The sequence below is a fragment of the Stegodyphus dumicola genome, chromosome 5 (genome assembly GCF_044657685.1).
Source record: "Stegodyphus dumicola isolate Sdum_Otavi_A_Nest chromosome 5, ASM4465768v1".
Classification (NCBI taxonomy): Eukaryota; Metazoa; Arthropoda; class Arachnida; order Araneae; family Eresidae; genus Stegodyphus; species Stegodyphus dumicola.
The window spans coordinates 143109146-143128425 of record NC_140772.1 but is presented as its reverse complement, the minus strand read 5'-3'; the positions used below and the strand labels follow the sequence as shown (position 1 = coordinate 143128425).

The following is a 19280-nucleotide window of genomic DNA, read 5'->3' as shown; positions in this document are numbered from 1 at the left end:
AAAATTGTAGCTTTTAATAAATTGCTTTTAATGTACATTTGAAGGTGTACTGCATGTATAAAAATAGCATATTAAGCTACTTTATACATGCACAGGTAATGTATAATTATACTGTGTTATGCGAGTATATACTTTCATGAAACTGAATATAATTTTGATTTAGCTAATGCCCTAAAAGAAAATAATATAATTGAAAGGAACATTCAGAGAGTATTTAAGTTTGATATTGAATTTTAATTCTTTTTTAACAATATTTATCTTACAGAAAATGGAACTGAAATGCAACAAGCAATGGCTAAAGTACCTCGGTTCCTCAAGTATTTATCAATGAGCAGCACATTGGTGGCTGTGATGACACTATGGCTGCACATCAAAGTGGAAAATTGCAAGCATTATTTTAAAATGTAAAATCACTTGATCTTTGTTAACCTACTTTTATATTTTGTCACTGACTGTATGCAGTATTATAATTTTGTACAAAGACAGAGCTTTATACACTTTTAGTCTTTTAAACTGTTTGACTGAATTCCTTAAATAGTAAGATGTTGTCTTAACTGTTCACAGAATCTTTATCTAAAATAAATAACATGCTTTAGCTAGCTTTATATAAAATTATCCGGTCTGTATATGAAATTACTTGAATGATATACGAGTAGCCCTTAATTTGCATTGATTTTAAAATGAAATTCTTCAATTATAATGTTTTGTTAAGAGAGGATTTTCCTTACTGGAAAACAAGTAATGCTGGAAGTCAAGTAATGCTGCTAGACAAAATTACAGTTACATTCTGTAAAACTGAACTCAGTCGAGTGCTGTGCAGAAAAAAAGCATTATGGCATCCATGAAGCCTTATCATGATAGAAAGACTTGCAACAAATTACCTTGCTTTTTCTCATCAAAGGGTAACAATTCTTAATCTTGTACATATTCAGAGAATTAATTATAGAAGATGGTAATAATACTAAAAACACATTTACAACATATTGCATTATTATAAGATTTGAATGAACCATTATGTTACTCATAGTATATAGGTGCTGAAAATGCATGCCATTTATTTCCTGGAAAATTATATTATAAAAACTCTTTCAGTTTAAAACAATTCTAGGAAAGTGTAACTTAAGCATTCCCAGTGTAAATTAAGTGTTGTTAGTAATATATTTTGTAATAAATTATTTCCATTTTTAATGTGTTTCATCAAATTGAAAATATGAAGTGGTGAACGAAGCTGTATTGCAGATTTGATTTAATGCTATTTTTAAAGTTGAAAAAAATAAAACTATTAATAAACCAAAGCACTTAAGCAGCATAATTAATTTGCAATAAGATGAAAATTGCCATTATACCTAAAAAAAAAGACACCAGAACAACTCGATAGAGTAAATCTTATGGGAGGAAAAATATCATGGAGGTTACTGTGTTTTATAAGATTGCCTATGGGCTGTTGATATGAGTCTACTTTTCTTCTCATTATGCATGCTATTTTTCCTAGTATCTGATAACTGTCTTAGAATATTTAAAGTGAATGTAAAAAGAATTTTAAAAAGATAAAATTAACATATTATAGTTATATGCAGAAAAAAAATTAATTGGAGAATCACATATTTCATATGATTACTGGTGCTAAAAGTGAAGTGCTGAAAAGTGGTATTTAAAAATCCATTTATAATAAAAAAATCCAATGTGCAAGCAACAGTAAACCATCTAATTATAATTACAGTAATTTTTATTTCATAAATGCCACTCTGCAAGCTACTTAATATATGTTAAGTGGATAATAAGAAGTAAATAACCTTGTAAGAATCATTCATTAAACAGCAGAAGACTTGTATTTTGTGACATTTCCCTTCCTAACTGTTGATGTTTTATATTTCCTCTTTCATAATATGAGCTTTCCAATTTTTTCTTGTGGTTATCTACTAGAGTTGTCTCAACATTTCAGTGCTGATAAGACATAAACAGTATAGTGTCAATACACAAAGTTTTACATGTCATCATAAAAATTATTACTAATTTTTTCTAGAAATTAAAACTTTTTTTTTGGAAATTTTTATAATAAACAGTTTATTTGAAATAAGGGAACATTTATTGAAATATATCTTTAGATTGGTTGCAGTATTAAATATATTTATAATTTTTGAAATGTTTTTATTTTTGTATTTTCTTTATATTAAGTTTTTAGTATTTGAAATTTCCTATCTGTTACTGAATGACAATTGCAATAATTTTATGTACGTATGTAAATTGGAGGATACCTGTATTTACAACAATTTGTGCTTGAATCTCTGTCTTGCTTTAAATTAGTACATTTCTTTCCAATAAATAAATTTTTGAAAGTGCTTTAGTCTCTTATTCAGATACAATATTAAACTAGAAAAGTCACTTCTCGCCTCAAAAGTGAAGTATTGCGATATTGATTATCAAAAGGTCAGGTTAGATTATTTGAATATGATAAGCACATGAGAGCTAAGTAGGGATCCTTTTTTAAGGGAACTTATTTTGTATTCACATAAGGAAAACCAACCATGCAGTTAGCCCATTTGCCTGGGTTCCAGCCCTCAGTAATCTTAACTATTCAGCCACTGGTGAGACTTTAAAATGAAAAGGATATAGAGTAATAATGATTTTGTTTCTTTTACATAATTGAGATGTATAGAAATTTCATAAAATGCTACAGTAAAATTTATTCTAGACTTGAAATAACATTTCATCCATCAGTGGATATTAGTTTTATGAAGCATGTTTCAGAAAGCTCTTATTCTTAGTCTTGCTTTGTTTCAAGCTCAACACTCAGGAAGCATCATGTGACATACACTACACGATGTCTATCAACTGAAAATAACACTTGCAAAGAAGTGATCCAATAGCTTAGGTGAAATGGCATTAACATGAGTAGATGCTAATCATTGCTGTTAAAACACATCATATTCTTAACTAAATAATACCTTTCCTGTATTCCATTTATAGAACAAATGCATCTCTACAAAGGTCAATATTACCTTATTTTCTTAACCCTCTATGAGGTGAGGTTTTTTTAAATCTGTCATGAAGACCTGTATTGAAACAACATTTATTAGCTAAATTTGTATAATTATATATTTTAGTCTATTTTCATAAAATTACATTCATTAAGATGAAATTTTCCTTATTCCTTTATAAAGAAAGCAAAATATATAAGTCAAGACATACAAAATGACAAAACATCTCATGGCCAGATAAAGCACTCATGCTGCTCAGAGGGTTTAAACCCTCAGTTTTAATCTCCGTACTAATTCTTGGCAAGTGTTTTTGTTCCCTTTGCAATATTAGTTATTTCTCACACTGTTCCATTACAGAAATATTAACTAAGCTTAAAAATCATTCATCTCTCCTCCCCGTAAAAATGAAAACCAGTTTCATGCTCAAAATTTATTCATTTGAAAAATAAATGTGAGATCTTATGACAAATTAAGAAGCATGCATTATATGAGGAGATAAATACAGGCTCAGTCAAAGAATACAGAACATACCTGTACTCTTGGAAATACATATTTTCCCTTTATCTTCAAGTTTATGATTTATTTCTTTAAATAGACATGAATACAGCATCTACATAATTATCTTTCAAATATACACCAATATAAGATGTGTATATTAAGAAGAAGCAAAACAATTATTAGATTTCAAGTGCATGGTTTTAAGCTATTTTAAAATCTCTCCCTGACTATAATGTCATATATGATTTAAAATCAGAATAGAATGCCAATGTTTTTAACTTATTTACATAATAAAAGCTCAATCTATGTAAATAATTAAAGCTTTATTATTAAACCAGGTAAAAATTTTGCATTTACAGATCACTTGGAAAATATCAATATTTAAGTTAGAGCTACTTCAACAAATACCAGAATATAAACAAAATTGAACATTATATGGCAGCATTAAACAGTTAAACAAAATTTTGAAATACATTTATAAATTTGTATTACATTATCAATATTTTTCATTATTACATTATACTAAGTTCCACCAAAAAGAAAATTTTTACAGAGGGTCAAAAAATTATTGTATTTTATAGCTTTATTTGAAAAAAAAAAAAAAAAAAAAAAAACTTTTAACATACTACAAAAGCCCATTTAAGCTATATAAATTATCACATAATTTGAAATTTATAAATTAACAGTATAAGTAAATTTGCAGTCTATTTATTAATACTTGTATGAAATGTAGAACCTCGCACTGAATCCGGAGACATCCGACTTTTCTACCCATTGCAATGGTTTATAGAAAAGCCATCATTAAATTTACCAGACACAATGCTTGGTAGATAAAAATAAAACCTACTGCTACCAATGGATAATCCTTGAAAAAGAAATAATTGCATTAAAGAATAATTCATAAATTAAAATACAACTGATGATAGAAACATTAATCATAGAATTAAAAATTTCTTTGGAATATAGCAGCAAATTCCTTTTTCAAGGAAATATAATCCATTTCTATTTAGGTAGCAGTAAGTTTAACCTCAGCAACCTGCTTGTAGAGTAGATCTTCCAGATCTCTTGGTTACAGAAAGTGTTGTAAATATCTAGAAAAAGAATTAAATCCATTACTACACAATTTAGAATATTACCAGAGCAATTTTTTAAATATACAAATAAAAATGGCATAAAAGTGTAATCCTAAATGTTCATAAAGAGTAGGCTAATGTTGAAATCAAATCATTGTTAAGATTTTACTTACTTATGCTAACTAATTTTAATGATGTGGCCTGCTTTTTATAATCATAAGTTACTTTAAAATACATAAGAATGGAAAACAGCCTGCAGAAAAATTCAGAAATAATTGTTAATTGTTAACCTAATATTCCTGATATCTACTCAATGAATGACACATCTTGCTGAACAGGTGTTATAGTGGCTAAAACACTAGTTTTTAAACATGGTTAACTTTATTTATTATGGAGATCCATGCAATGCCAGCACAATCTGCTCTTGGTATCACTCTGGCCAGCACTAATTTTTGCCTTTTTATCTTTATTATTATTAAGCATTGCTTTCTTTGCAATCATATAGAATTCAACAGAAAAATCACATTTTTAAAAGCAGCATTTGTTTATTCCCAGTAGTGCTAAGGGTAGCCATAGTTTATTTTTTTTAATGTTTGCTGTTATTATCCCTTTAAAAACTGACCAATCACTTAAAATAGTTATCATAAAAAAGAAAAACTATATAGTGCTTTTAATGAGTCTAGCTAGCTAATTTCATAAAAATATTTAATACTTCTGATTAGATATTTCATGATTTAATGCATTTTTATTTAAATCAATTATGTTACAAAGAAAGAAAAATATTCTTAAGAAATGTTTATTGCTTTGAAACTACTTAGTTTGTTACTCAATAAACTTCCAGATTAAGTCTGAAAGTTTAACACCTTATGGCTTAACCGTTTGACTGCTACGTGGCGAACAAGAACTGCGTTCATTTGTCTTGAAAACCGCGACGCAGCGCTTTTGCACTGCAAGTTTCAGTGTGTCTTTGTTGCTCCGTGGGTGTGAATGTACGTAGTCTGACCTCACGAGTACTTTGTAACACAAGTGCATTCTAAAATAACTAACTGCGTCGCGGTTTTTGAGACAAAAGAACGAAGCGCTTTTGCGCCGCGTAGCAGTCAAACGATTAATGAATGACAACATGCTGGGGTATGGAAGATAACAGCATTTTAATCCCAGCAGCAGCAACACAGTACTTTCAAACAGACAAGTTTGTTGATTAAAAATTGAAATATCTTACATTTTGCCAAATGGAAACAGTATGGCATGCCGGAGATAAAATTGTTTTATTTTGAATAGTGTTGCCTCTTCTTGCTTTAGAATCACTAAGTGTGTTAAAAAAATTCATCAAGTTTGTACAAAATATGAAATAAATAAAATATAAATTTGAACTTTAAAGTGCACATGCTCTAGTAGAGGACAATGTGTATTACAGTCAAAAGTCGTTAATTCGGACACCCATAATCCGGAATGATCTATAATCCGGACCTCAAAGCTAAAAACTTTCTGCGCATGCGCCGCGTTGGCACATGCACACAGGTATTTTACGCATGCACGTAAGACCTTGACTACTGTGCATATGCGTGTGCGCAAGTGCAGAATACGTTTTCGTTTGAGCGTTTAATGTATAACGGACGGTGTAAGTTAAAATTATATAATTATCTATTTCAGTTAATGTTAATGATTGCGTTGTTCCTTAATCTTCGAATTGGATCCTGCTTATTATTTTTTGCAGACTGTAAGAGCAATTTTATAAAAGTAAACTTGAACTTTCGATTATGTCAAATAGAATTTCCGATTGTGGAACTTCCAAAGGATCTACAAAACGAAAGTATGTTTCAATGTCCAACAAACAAAAAGTGGAATTGCTGCAAAAAATGGATAAAGACATGAAGAATGTGACAGAGAGGTTAGTGAAAACGAAAAAATTTCGATTGACAAGTTAGTCGGTATTCTCGGCACAGTAATTAACAGGACTTGAACAGCGGAACTTTGTAACTGAACAAGAAATTATGTCTTTTTATAGAATTAAAGAGAAAGTATTATCACATAAAATGAAGCAACTTAAACAACTTACATTATGAGAAATGTTTAATAAAGTAAACAAATAAATATTAAGCTTTTTTTTTTGTAAATTTTGATACCCTTTAGATCATAATTGTTCTTTATTTCATAAATTATGGTTTCATATTTTTAATTTTAGAATTTCTGCATGCCATCTTACGAGATTTAAACTGATGATCTATAGTCCGGAAAAATCGATAATCTGGAATCGCTGAAGTCCCAATTAACGACTTTTGACTGTAAAAATTTGGTGGTTAGATGCCATTGTTTTCCAACAATGCAAGAACATACATATACAGTACAAAGTACGAGATCCAGACTCATCAGGACTTCCACGATTCCATATTTGGGATTTTTCTGGATATTAGATCATCAGTTTAAATTTAGTAAGACGTCATGTAGAAATTATAAAATTAAAAATATGAAATTGTGATTTATGGTGTGGTGTATTTAATTATGGCAAAGCACACGAGGGCTATCTGCCTAAAGGGAGGGATGCCTTCGTGGAGAACTTTCTAAGGGAAACTGGCTCGTATACACGTTACACATGGGGAAAACCACGAAAACGCCCATGCAGTCAGCCCGTTCGCGGGATTCGAACCTCGGACCGAACTACCAGTGACTTTACCGCTCGGCCGCTGGTGGGCAATTGCGATTTATGAAATAATGAATTATTATGATCATCTAAAGAGTATCAAAATTTACAAAAGCTTACTATTTATTTTTTTACTTTATTAAACATTTCTTTCAATGCAAGTTGTTAAAGTTGCTTCATTTTTTGTGCTAATGCTTTCTCTTTAATTCTACATACATAATTGCTTATTCACTTACATTGTTGAAATCTTGCAATTACTGTGTCAAGAATTCCGACTAACTTGTCAATTGAAATTTTTTCGTTTTCACTAGCCTCTCAGTCACTTCATTCACTATTAGTCGTGGTATTTTCTGGATCTAGAACCATATTACAGATTTTGCCATTCATTAATTGATTGAGGAGCACTACCACCACAATGAAAACCTTTTTTAATATCATCTTCATTTATTACCACCTCTCCACATTTCTTTACGGAACGCAATAATTGGAAAATTTCACCTTTGGTTAGCAATATCCGAAAACCTTTAAAATTCGCGGCTATCATCATAAAATTTAGCTGTTGTTCACTATACATATTTGGTTATATATTATGAGATTGACTAAAGACAAGTTATTCTGCTAAATTTTATCTTCCTTCTCTCGCACACTGAGACAATTAAGCGTGAATTGTATTAGTTTAATTATTTATTATACTGTAGAGACATTAGGTTATTTCAAAGCAGGAGATGTGAAAAATGAGCAATGCCCTCGCCGAGACTCAAACCACGGACCTCTTGATTTCGTGTCGAGCGTACTGATCACTACACCACGAAGGCGGGAGAAATACCTTATATACTCCCCCCTTTTAAAGGGTGGCTGGGGTTTTAGGGAATCCAATCACAAAGTCCTGGTAGTGAAAAATCATTCACCATCTTTTAGTTCAGGCATCACTTTAGAGACATAAGGTTATTTAGAAGCAGAAGAGATGAAAAATGAGCAATGCCCTCATCAAGACTCGAACCATGGACTTCTCAAATACACGCCGAAGGTATGCTAAGAAGGCGAGAGAAATACCTTGTAACACTAGGTATATTTCTTACACATGCTTACGAGTCCTGAATAAATAAATTCCCACATATACTTAAAGCTTATTGAGGGCAGGCACTAGATATCTTACCGCCTGATGCAGTCTTTGTGGGTCCTACATTCTGCCGCCCGGTGAGGCCACACAAGCTCTGCTGCTGGTTCTGGGTTTATGTGAATAACAAATCAGCTATTCTTAATTCAAATAGGACTAAATTTAATTTTTTAGCAGCAGATGAGTATCATTAAAAAAATCTAAGTTTAGCACATAGAAAGAGATTTTGGTTAAATTTTTTCTCGCCAACATTTCTTAGTGCATTGAACTTAAATCTGTAATCATCGTCAAGCGTACTGTCAACATAAAAGGTTACCATACTCCTTATTATTCAATAACCAACAACAACAACAAAAAAAAAAAAAAAAAAAAAAAAATTGTTTAGGCATCACTCCATGAGTCATTACTCAAGTTGTCTTGTGTTGATAATTATGCGGTGATGAAAGTAAACTATAATAAATAATGAATCGCCAGATTGACATCAGGGATGCAATATATTAGTAGAAGTAAAATCAACAATGTGAAATGCATGATAATTTAATACTTGTATACAAATATTTTAATAAAAATGTGTACAAGTTAGCCACAGTTAAATACATTAGCGTGATGGTTGAGACTGAATTTTTATCAACAATTTTTAATATATTTGGTTGAAAGTTAGTTGTTGATATTCTTAAGACATACCAAACATGGTAGCACATCTGCTTGTGTTATTTTTTAAGTGCAAAATTCAGCAGGTAGAGGTGATAAAAGCCCAGAATATCTAAATCACGGAATCTGGGTTTGCATAAGTCAGAAGTTTGTAAATCGATAAATTCTATTTGAACATCTTCTGGAAGTTCTTCGACTACAGCAAAAAAATTGACCCCCCAACAGTTTAAATTTAACCTAATGCAACTCAAAGTCTGCAAATCGCTTAAAAAAAAAAAAAAAAAAAAAAAAAGCAGGCTCTTTATTTGATCTGAATAATCAAGTTGTTTGTCAGAAAAATTTTCTTTGAGTTTCTTCAGGTAAGGAAAATTAACAAAATTTTGACAGCCAAGCTGCTTTGAGAACAGCTGGAGTTTTAGCTTGAAAGCAGATACTGTATTGGCCAGGTGACTGATGAATTGGTTTTTTCTCATCAAATTTTCGTTTAGGTCACTCAGATGGGCTGTCACATCAACTAAAAATGCTAAATCACATTTGAAAGATGATTCCTTTAACATCCTAGTTTGCTTGCCATTTTCTTCAAGGAATGGTATTATTTCATCAATCAAATCAGCAAACCTTTTCAAAGCCTCTAAACGGCTCAACCACCAAACTTCAAAGTAATATAGGAGATCACTATGTGGTGCATCTATGTGTTCTATAATTTCCTTTAAATTGCCTGTGGTTTACCCCTCCGAGCATTACAGGTTTAGCCCTGCTCAAAATGTCATTAATAAATAATATTTAAAAAATTATTATTTCACTTTGTACCTTGATTCCTTTTCCTCACATCCGAACTGAAATCAGATGCATTAAAAATCTAGCAGAAATTTTCACATGTAATGAATAAGAAAGCCAGCCTTCTGTACAGAATTTTCCATCCGTAATGCTGAGAGGGTTAAATTATGTGAGGGAATAAAATTGAATGTATCGCTCACTACTTTCATTAGATGGTCAAATCCTAATTCTTCCGCACATAGCTGTTCTTGATGTATGATACAATGATACCTAAGCAAATCTTTTCCTCTGTCATCCAAATGGCTTCTCAGTAGACTTACCATGCCATTCTGAATTCCAATCATGGCTGGAGCTCCATCAGTAGTGATACTAACAATTTTGTTAATATCAAAATTATGTGTAGAACATTTAGGTAGGAAGTAAGATGGAGTAGCCCTAAACAGGTTTCTCCCGTACCCTGCTCTGAAGCACACTGACGATCCCTACGTGGTGACCAAAACATTGGGTCATTTACCATTAAGTTTAATGGGTTTTGACGCAATCGGATGTAAATATTTTGTAATTACATCGTAAATATACGCATAAATATATATATATTTTCTTTTTCTACAACACTTCAGAGTCTTAAGTCTATGAAAACAACATATTTTTAAACAACATTTCATTCTGAACGGAATTAAATGCTATACTTTTCACAGAACAGTTTTCTCAGAATGGTTTAATTTGAATGAAATATTTTCACAAGTTTTCGTTAATTACATTAGAAAAAAAATTTTTAGGTAATTCGAATTTATTCAGTTAAGGTACAAAAATTAAGATCAAAGTTTACTGTATTATTAATATTAAAATTATGCATTATTTCTTTTCTATTTATAGAGCTTCTTCCTAAAATACTTTCTTAAATATGACATGATTTTTTTGCTTCTGAGGCATCTTTTAAATCGAAAAATATAAGTTAATTTATAATTAATGCTCTATTTGGTTCATTTTAAATTAGAGAATTATTAGATATTAGTGAAATACTTTAAATAAGAGGAGCCCATAAGCCCAGCGTTGTAAGAAAAGTAATCTTGCACATTAAAAATTAATTTTATTTCAATAGATAATGTTACGTTATTCGATTAACTGTGAACGCTTAAAAATAATCACATAACTTGTAGGAGATATTTCTCTTAAGCCTCATGTGTTGGCGATCAAGTAGAAAAAATGCATAATTATGGAGCTATGTTTTGAATAATTTTTTCCTTTATTGAATGAGTTCAAAAGTTTCTAATATCTTGTTTACTAGCATGAAATGTTTTACCAGCTTTTAAAGTTCATTCCTAAGAATAATTCATTAAACAGAAGTTAGTAAGAACAAGTAAGGTATAATTCAAATTTTGCACCAAAATTATGGAGAAATTAAAAAATTTAATTTTTTTGCCTTTTTTTTTCAGATTGCGCCAAGAATAAATAGTTCAGATGGCGAACATCTTAATATATGGTGACCATTTTTCCTTTCCCTCTTTACATTGTGCATAAGCAGAAAAAAGTCACATCATTCTTTTATTCATAATGTTCTTCATATTATATTTTTAATTATAATTGCTATTATTTTAAATATATTTTTTTTTCTTTTTTGAATTTCATTTTAATTGTTTAAGTTGTATGGTTTCTTTCAAATAACTGTTTTAAAAATCTTTATTTACTCATTTGAACTGCATAGTTTAAATAAAAGGGGCATCGTTTATTTTTCAAATAGTTTTTTTTTTTTTTTTCCCCTGTACTATATTTTTAGTCAGTTACCATTTTATGTAATTTTTAAATTTTTAGACTTTTATTTCATTGTTTGTGCTGTATTGTCTTTTCAGATAATAGTTTTTAAATTTTCTATTCATTGATTTGAACTGCACCAAACTATGTAATTTGCACCAAACTATGTAAACTACGTTTGAACTATGCAAATTTTGAATTAAATTTTACAAAATTTAATATTTAGGCATAATTTGAGTCGTAGAATCGAAATATGCAAAAAAAATTGGCATGTTATTCAGAAAAAGTCCGATTTTGTGTCAAAATACGTATGTTAGAAAAATCCTATATATATCCTAAGTCACGCTTTCGAGACATGAAAAATGCAGTTTCAATTCGTCAATTGGCCCAGTAGAATGGGAGATAAAATTTTATTTTCACATACACATACCAAAGTTAAATAAGTAAATAAATAATAAAATTCATTTTCAGATTTATTATCGAAACGTTATATCTAATCACTGAATCAGAGAGCAGGAAGTTTGCTTTTAAACTAATAAAATAAACAAATAAAGAAGTGATAAAATATACAAAGACTTATTTCTGAGATATTAAAATTCAGATCTGAATACTCCATTTACTATAATTAAAATTTTAAATACATTTTATAGCAATAAAAAACCTTAAGTCCCTTTTGATCATGTGGGCTTTTATCAGCGCAGGTTTTTATCAATGTGCGCTTTCATCGCTGTAGGTATTTGTCACGTGGGCAATTATCACAGTGGGCTTTTTTTTTTTTTTTTTTTTTGTTGGGCATTTGTCTTGTGTGCTTTCATCCAGTGAGCTAATGTCTGGGAACCACAAGTCATATGTCTTAAACTTTAATTTTTGTATATTTTTTGTATTAACTAATATGAAAATTTTTATGCACATGACTTATGCTGTTATCACATACAATATTTGTTGCCGGAACAAAATGTTTGAAGAACAGTTCTGAGAATCGCTTTTCCGAGAAATCAGGTTAATATCTTCACTTCATAAACAGGTTGAAAGCCAAACAAGAATCAGTTATCACTCAGATTGGCGAAAGTGACGTTTCCTTCTTCATGTTGTTTTGTATCGCTCACAATCATTTCGTTTTAAATTTTATAGTTAGTTATGGAAGATAATAGAAAGGTGATTGCTATCAAGTTAATCACTTTGATCTCCACTCTGGCACTTCATGTAACAGATAAACACACTTCTGGTTATAGCAATTAATTACATCAGTAATAGCCAAATTCTGTATACACTAAGACTAGTTTAAAACGTGTGGTGGATAAATCTGTTTTATCAGACATTACTTATGTGTATTTTCTGATGTCTGTATTCCAATGAAAATTTGATGGCTCACTGGAAAATTTGTGACCTGGTGAAAGCATTTGCTTGACTAACTTTATGGCTCATAATTACTCTTCTGTCCATTAGTAAAAACAAACAAACAAACAAAACAAGAACTTCTATGACAAAAATCTATATGGTTGATATTTACATCCTCACAGCCAGCAGATACTATTCAGGAAAATGAAGATTAAATAAAGTATAGGAATACATGAGCAATCAAACATGTGCGAGTTGTTTGACTTTTGGCGACGAACAATTTGTACACAAATCCGAACTGAAAGAATGTCGTAAAATACTGTCAACTCTGAAATTTCTTTGATTATATATTTAATTAATATATAAACATTTTTAAAATGACTCACACAGTTATATTACAACAAAGCAGCAATAGTTAAATTGGCCTCTATTTCCACCGTCCATGACTTCACAGTGAGAGCCATCGCCATATTGAAAATTCCCGTGATCCTTCAGAAGCAGAACTTTCATCTGATTGGTTGAATGTACGAGGAAAACGTCTCCAGATGGAACATTTTGGGGAAAGTTTCAAAATGTTGCTCATAGCCGGGACATGTTCCTCCTAGCTAGACGAAACATTTCTCGGAAGCTTCCCGCTTAAAGCAGTACTACTAGAATCTCGTTTCTTGGAACTGTCCCGAGTACCTACAACTGATAGCCTTTTTATAAAGTTTACTATATCTTACTAAAGGCCAGTTACCTTCAGTATGCAACAGAGGATTTTACGTGTAATTGAGCACCCCATAGCCATCAGCAATTCGTTATGCTGATTTGCACTCTAGAAGACCTGCCCATTTTTATCAAAGTCTATTTTACTATTGTACTATTATTTTTTACTCTTCTAAGTTTATTAAATTCTAAACTCCATTTTACATTGCTTTGCAGTTAAGAAAATGTGGATTGGTTTATAAGTGTTAAATAATTAATTTTAATACAAATTTCATGAATATGTAAACAAAAATTTTGGTTTATACTGACAACACTTTTTACGAAAGACTTTTAAGCCATGCGACACAGATTAATCTAGAAATGGGGCAGTTCAATAAAGTTATTACTACTTTTAGAATATACATAGGAAATACCAAAATTAAAAATGATGAATTAAAAGGCTATTACTAAATTAACTCTTTGAAATCCAGACCCTTGACTAAACTGTATTCTCAAAATACCCGAACCGCCTGAAACACTTTTTCCATTTCACAGCAATTTCCTCCCCTCCCCGTCCATTAACGCAGAAAATAGGTGTGAAGATTTCGATAACATCCTTTGTAATTTCTAACAAAGATTCCACTAGCCTTTAACCCTGTTCTTTATAAAACTATTCTGAAGGTCAGCCCAACAAGTTTTTCTAACTTTGTTATGATCACGACTTAGATTTTGTTTATTTCCATTATTTTTATAGGAAGGAATAAATTGATTAAAAATAAATATAATCCTTAAATTTTTAAACTGCACTTTTAATGCTGTTTAAAGCTTAACAGCACACTGTACCACGAAAGAATCAACAGCGAAATGTCACGAGCAAGCAAAGATAAGAAACCTCTTAGGACAAGCTGTCTGCAGTAAACTGATACAATGCATTTAAAGAAAATGCACCTCCTACTGCATACCTTAGGGGGAGGGAAGAAAACAAGATAACAATCTCGGCCGTGTTTGGGCAGTTCTGGTTGTTTCAATGTAGGGCCGTGTCGGGCGGATTGGTTGTGAAAGAGTTAAATTATAAAGCTGATTTACATATTTTTTATCTTATATACAGATTCTTTTGAAATTTAAAATTTGTGCTTTGAAGTGCACATGATGGAGGACTATGTGTATTAAAAATCTGGTGACAAGGTGCCATTGTTCCCCCCCCCCAATGTTAAGAACAAACATTCACATACAGATTCTTCACTATTTAATTTTTTTTTTTAAATAATACATCACAATAACACTTGATGGCAATGATTTAAAAAGATAATCGGACACAAAAGTGAGTTTCAGGACTAATAGCATTTTTGGTGTTAATATTTAAATATATTCTATGTATGTATATATAATGATCAGAAGAAAATTGCCAAAGTATATGCAACACTGATTACTATACGTGCTGTTTAGCTTCTACATATTTCCCTATTATCATGCACACTGATAAGCTTATAAATTAGTTTAAAATAAATTCACAGTTTATTACCTCAGCACAAGTTGGATGAATTCCTATAGTAGAATCAAAATCTGCCTTGGTGGCTCCTTTTTTCAAAGCTACTGCGAATCCCTGAGTAACTTCCCCAGCGTTTGGTCCCAAATAATGAAATCCGATAACTCTTTCCTAAAATTAGAGTAAAAAATTTATTTAACTACAACATTACAATCTTTAAAAATATCTAACTATTTGTCTCATTTTCATGAAAAATGTAAGATATAAACACGAATGAAAATTGCACTCGAAATGCTTATTAAAAAAGTCCTCATTTTTAAAATATGTACTCATTTATTCAATATCACTCTTTGAAGCACAATGAACTTTTTTTATAAGCTCACTGTATTTGAAAAGAGTACAAAAGTGTCCATAAAATTTCACATATTTCAAAAATGAGGATTGTTTGATTATTATAGGAAAAAAAAAAAGAAGGAAAATATTTTAGCTACTGGTTTAAAATTTTGCTATGCCTAACCTATTTTTCTAAATTTTACCATTCTCCTCTAATGCTCCCCTAAGCACCTTTTATAGTGATGAATAAGATTTTCATAATTCTGTATCTAAAATTTCACTACATGGGATGTCAGCCATTTAAGCACTGAATTTTCACTCATCACTTTTTCAAAATGCTGAGAACTAATCCATTTTAGGTGACAGAGACACAGAAGTCATTATATGTAAAATAAGGTTTGTAAGAGGAATAATAAAAAATTTTCCATTGGAACTACTAACATTTTAGGACAATGCAGATAACAGTATGATGAACCATTTATTTATTTATAACAGAGCTGCAAAACAATTAAGCAACAAATTCAAACACATGCCATCAAAAAAATGCATAACTCAAAGCTATTGAAGCTTCTTATATGAAAGAAAAAGTAATAAGACTCATTACTTTGCTTCCAATGATAAAGAAATTTTAACATATTATAACATACATACTATTAATTAAAGTAAAAAGAAAAGAAAGTAATGATTTTTTTCGTGTCAGTTAGTTCATTCCTTACCTAAAATTTCTAACTAAAAAGGATGCAAACTCAAATACATATTTCTTTGAAAGAAGTTAACCGTTTGACTGCTATGCAGCGCAAAAGCGCTGCGTTCATTTGTCTCGAAAACCGCAACACAGCGCTATGGTTTTCGAGCAGTTCAGTGTCAGTGTGTCTTTGTTGCTCCATGGGTGTGAACGTGCTCTGACCTCATGCGTACTTTGTAACTGGAATGCATTCTAAAATAACTGTGTCGCATTTGGTTAATTAAAAAAAAATTAATTTGATTAAAATTGGAGAACAAAAGAGTGCATATTTCAAACAACAGAATAAACTTGGCCTAAAATTTGATGGAAATAACAGACCTTTGCAGCACTGAACTTGTAAAGAACAAAGGAATGATTTCTTTTAAATGATCTTGCGATGTAAAAGTTAGTATTCTAAGCTGGTTAGTCAGAAATATTATGTCTGATTTCAGGCAGGAGTAAAGTTTGTTTTGAAATATTGAAAACTTACTCTTTCTGTCACTTTTATCTGGTGCTTCAATTAAAAAGATGGATAATTTATTAATGAGTTAGGCTTGGCCAAATGAAAATGTCTTCAGCTTGTTCTGGTACATATTCATGAGTTTGAAGCAGGAACATTGAAAATTAAAGGAATTTTTCCTTTGGGCTTTTGTGATGCTACAGGTTAGCTTATTAAATCAATTATTTTAAAATCTCATACCTGAATTTAGATGACAGAACTTATTTTCAAGAACTTTTAGCTTCTGAAGCTGCTTTTACCTCTAGAAACTTCCAAGTCAAATTCAATACATGATATTTAATACTTTTTCGGGTCCATACTAACATTTGAATAGGATCATTACTCGAAAAAGAATTTTTGATGTAAGTTTTCTCCCCCCTTAATATCAGTTGCATGAAATGTTTGAAGAATGTAGGATTTTCAATTTTATATTCAATATTTACCAAATAAATAAATAACACTACCAGACATGCTTTTGTTTTGTTTAATCAAAACTATAAAAACAGATATTATAAGTAAGCTTAAAAATTTTAAGAAAAATAATAATGAAATGAAAATTTTTGAAACATTAAATAATTTTATGATTTCTGCAGTTAAATGAACTATATTTCCACAAATACTCTTACTTACCAAACTATTTGTCATTATTAGCAAGATATGAAAACTAATTCTTTGCAAAAAAAAAAAAAAAAAAAAAAAAAAAGATTTATTTATTCTTAATATATATATAAAATTTGACTTCAAAACAAATTCGGTACTTATGTATTATTGCAACCAGGTTGGCGCGATTTGTAAGTTTGAGTAAAAAAGTATGAATAGAAAGAAAATGTACATTTATTAATTACAGATAATTTTTAATAGTTTTTTATATTATTTTGTTTTAAAATATAAAATAGCAATTAAACCCTTCCGGTTTCGAATTTGAATAAGTTGCAGAATTATTTTTTTTGGCGGAAATCTTTTGGCTATTGCTTTTAGCACTGATTGAAAACCGTCTTCGCCATTAACAGCTTGAGCTTGGTGCCATATAAATTCGATAAAGTATGAGTCAAGATGATGACGGGCTGTTCCTCTCTGTTTTTTGTTGCGCCATTTGGCTGAGTCCCTCATGCGCTATACATGTTGTGTGTGAACGCCCGTGTTGGGATCCACAAAGTTATATTTGTGATTAACAGTTCCATGCAGAAATCCAGCATTTTCGAACTCACTTGTATTGTATCCTTTCCAGCAATCCGAATAAATGATGCTTCCTTCCTTGATATTTTCGCAAATTTTTTCCATGAGGGTAACAGCGCTTCTGTTAGGTACAGTAACCAAAAAAGTCTCTTTCTTTTCTCGGCAAATTCCGCCGAAAACCCATTGCTGTGGTAGTATACGTCCAGTGTTATTTTTTCTTTTTACAAATAAACTTTCGTCTAAACACGTAGGGTTGCCGTAAGTAGGGTCGCCAAATTTGGCGATTTATGCGAATTTTGGCCTGGTTGCGTTAATACGTAAGTACCACAAATTCTATGCTTACATTTTCTGAAATTAAGCATATTAACTTGGCATAGCAAGCATTCCCTTCTCTTTTAGCCGCTGTCCATTCCAGGGGCATAAGATTTGAATGGTACACCTACAATATCAAAAAGAAAATTAAGAGACAAGGTTACACAGTTCAATACAATAATGCTTTCATCAATTTATGAAGACAAGCATGCACAAAGCTGTATTGCTCTGTTACTTAATACATTTTAAATGATTATCATACTCATTTGATTATATAAAATAAAACATCAAGTTGTGGTAAAGCTGGCACAATTAATGACAGTGACCAAAATAAACTTGCATATGCATTAATTTTAATTAATTTTTCACCTCATCTCATAAGACAAATTTTTTATCATTTACTTTAAAAAACTTGATGTGGATACCATGATTTCCTTGTACAGCCTATTAACCCCTTCAGGATGGATGTATCATATATGCATCAGCAGCTCTTATCAGGCGGCATGCCACTTAGCACAACTAACCTTGGAGATGGGTGCAATGGGTAAACATCAGTGCAATGTGTGATGCACCAGTGCATCACCTGGCTGCTAGCGATATTTGGGACTGATGTATATATGACACATCTATCTGCAGAGTTCAGCAACATGCTGTCACAAAGGGGTTAAATTCTACACATTTTTTTTTTTCGGCATTTCATTTAAACTTATTTCCTCGAATTTCATTAGAGATATATTTCTTATTCAATCAGTTCAGTTCTTCGCAGTTACATAAAAACTCAAAACATCTTCATTAAAAATTGTAAAATACAGTTAACAAGAGTTAAAAAACAATTTTACATTTAAAATTAGACTTTCTAGGGAAAATCAATCAATTAATCCAGTGAGCAGGAAGACAAGATTTTTCAGTTCGCAAAACTGAAAGTTTACTTTTGGTCCCACTCGGCAAAAAGACACTAAAGCTGGTGCACACACTGACTTAATTCACTATTCCAAATCACTTTCAAATGACCAAATCACTTTCAAATGTAAACGAATGGCAGCTTCATTAGACTTAGCAGCACTTACACAACTTTTTAATTGTTGATAATTCTACAACTACTACATTCAGATTGACTAAAAGCATAAAAATTTTAACTGTAACATAATTCAATCACTTTCAAAAGCAAAAAATGCACCATATAACTAACAAGCAAAAAAAAGGGGGGGGCAAGGGACTTGCCGAGCCTGGTAACAGAA

The 19280-nt window shown here is 30.8% G+C and overlaps 1 protein-coding gene and 1 pseudogene across 2 annotated transcripts in view; one reads left to right on the top strand and one right to left on the bottom strand.

Moving 5' to 3' along the window:
- The window catches only part of LOC118179946 (uncharacterized), an 85204-nt pseudogene extending 82865 nt beyond the window's left edge, over positions 1 to 2339 (top strand). Inside the window, exon 3 of the transcript XR_015041259.1 lies at positions 266 to 2339. The product of XR_015041259.1 is annotated as an uncharacterized LOC118179946 (transcript). The remainder of the gene's footprint in view (positions 1 to 265) is intronic.
- A 1441-nt stretch (positions 2340 to 3780) lies between these two features.
- LOC118205402 (thioredoxin reductase 1, cytoplasmic-like) overlaps positions 3781 to 19280 on the bottom strand; it is a 68802-nt gene continuing 53302 nt past the window's right edge. Inside the window, exons 14-16 of the mRNA XM_085817142.1 lie at positions 18074 to 18169; positions 15035 to 15169; positions 3781 to 4567 (exon numbers count right to left, since the gene is read on the bottom strand). Of these exons, the coding sequence (XP_085673268.1) occupies positions 4505 to 4567; positions 15035 to 15169; positions 18074 to 18169 (294 nt within the window). The 3' untranslated portion in view covers positions 3781 to 4504. The remainder of the gene's footprint in view (positions 4568 to 15034; positions 15170 to 18073; positions 18170 to 19280) is intronic.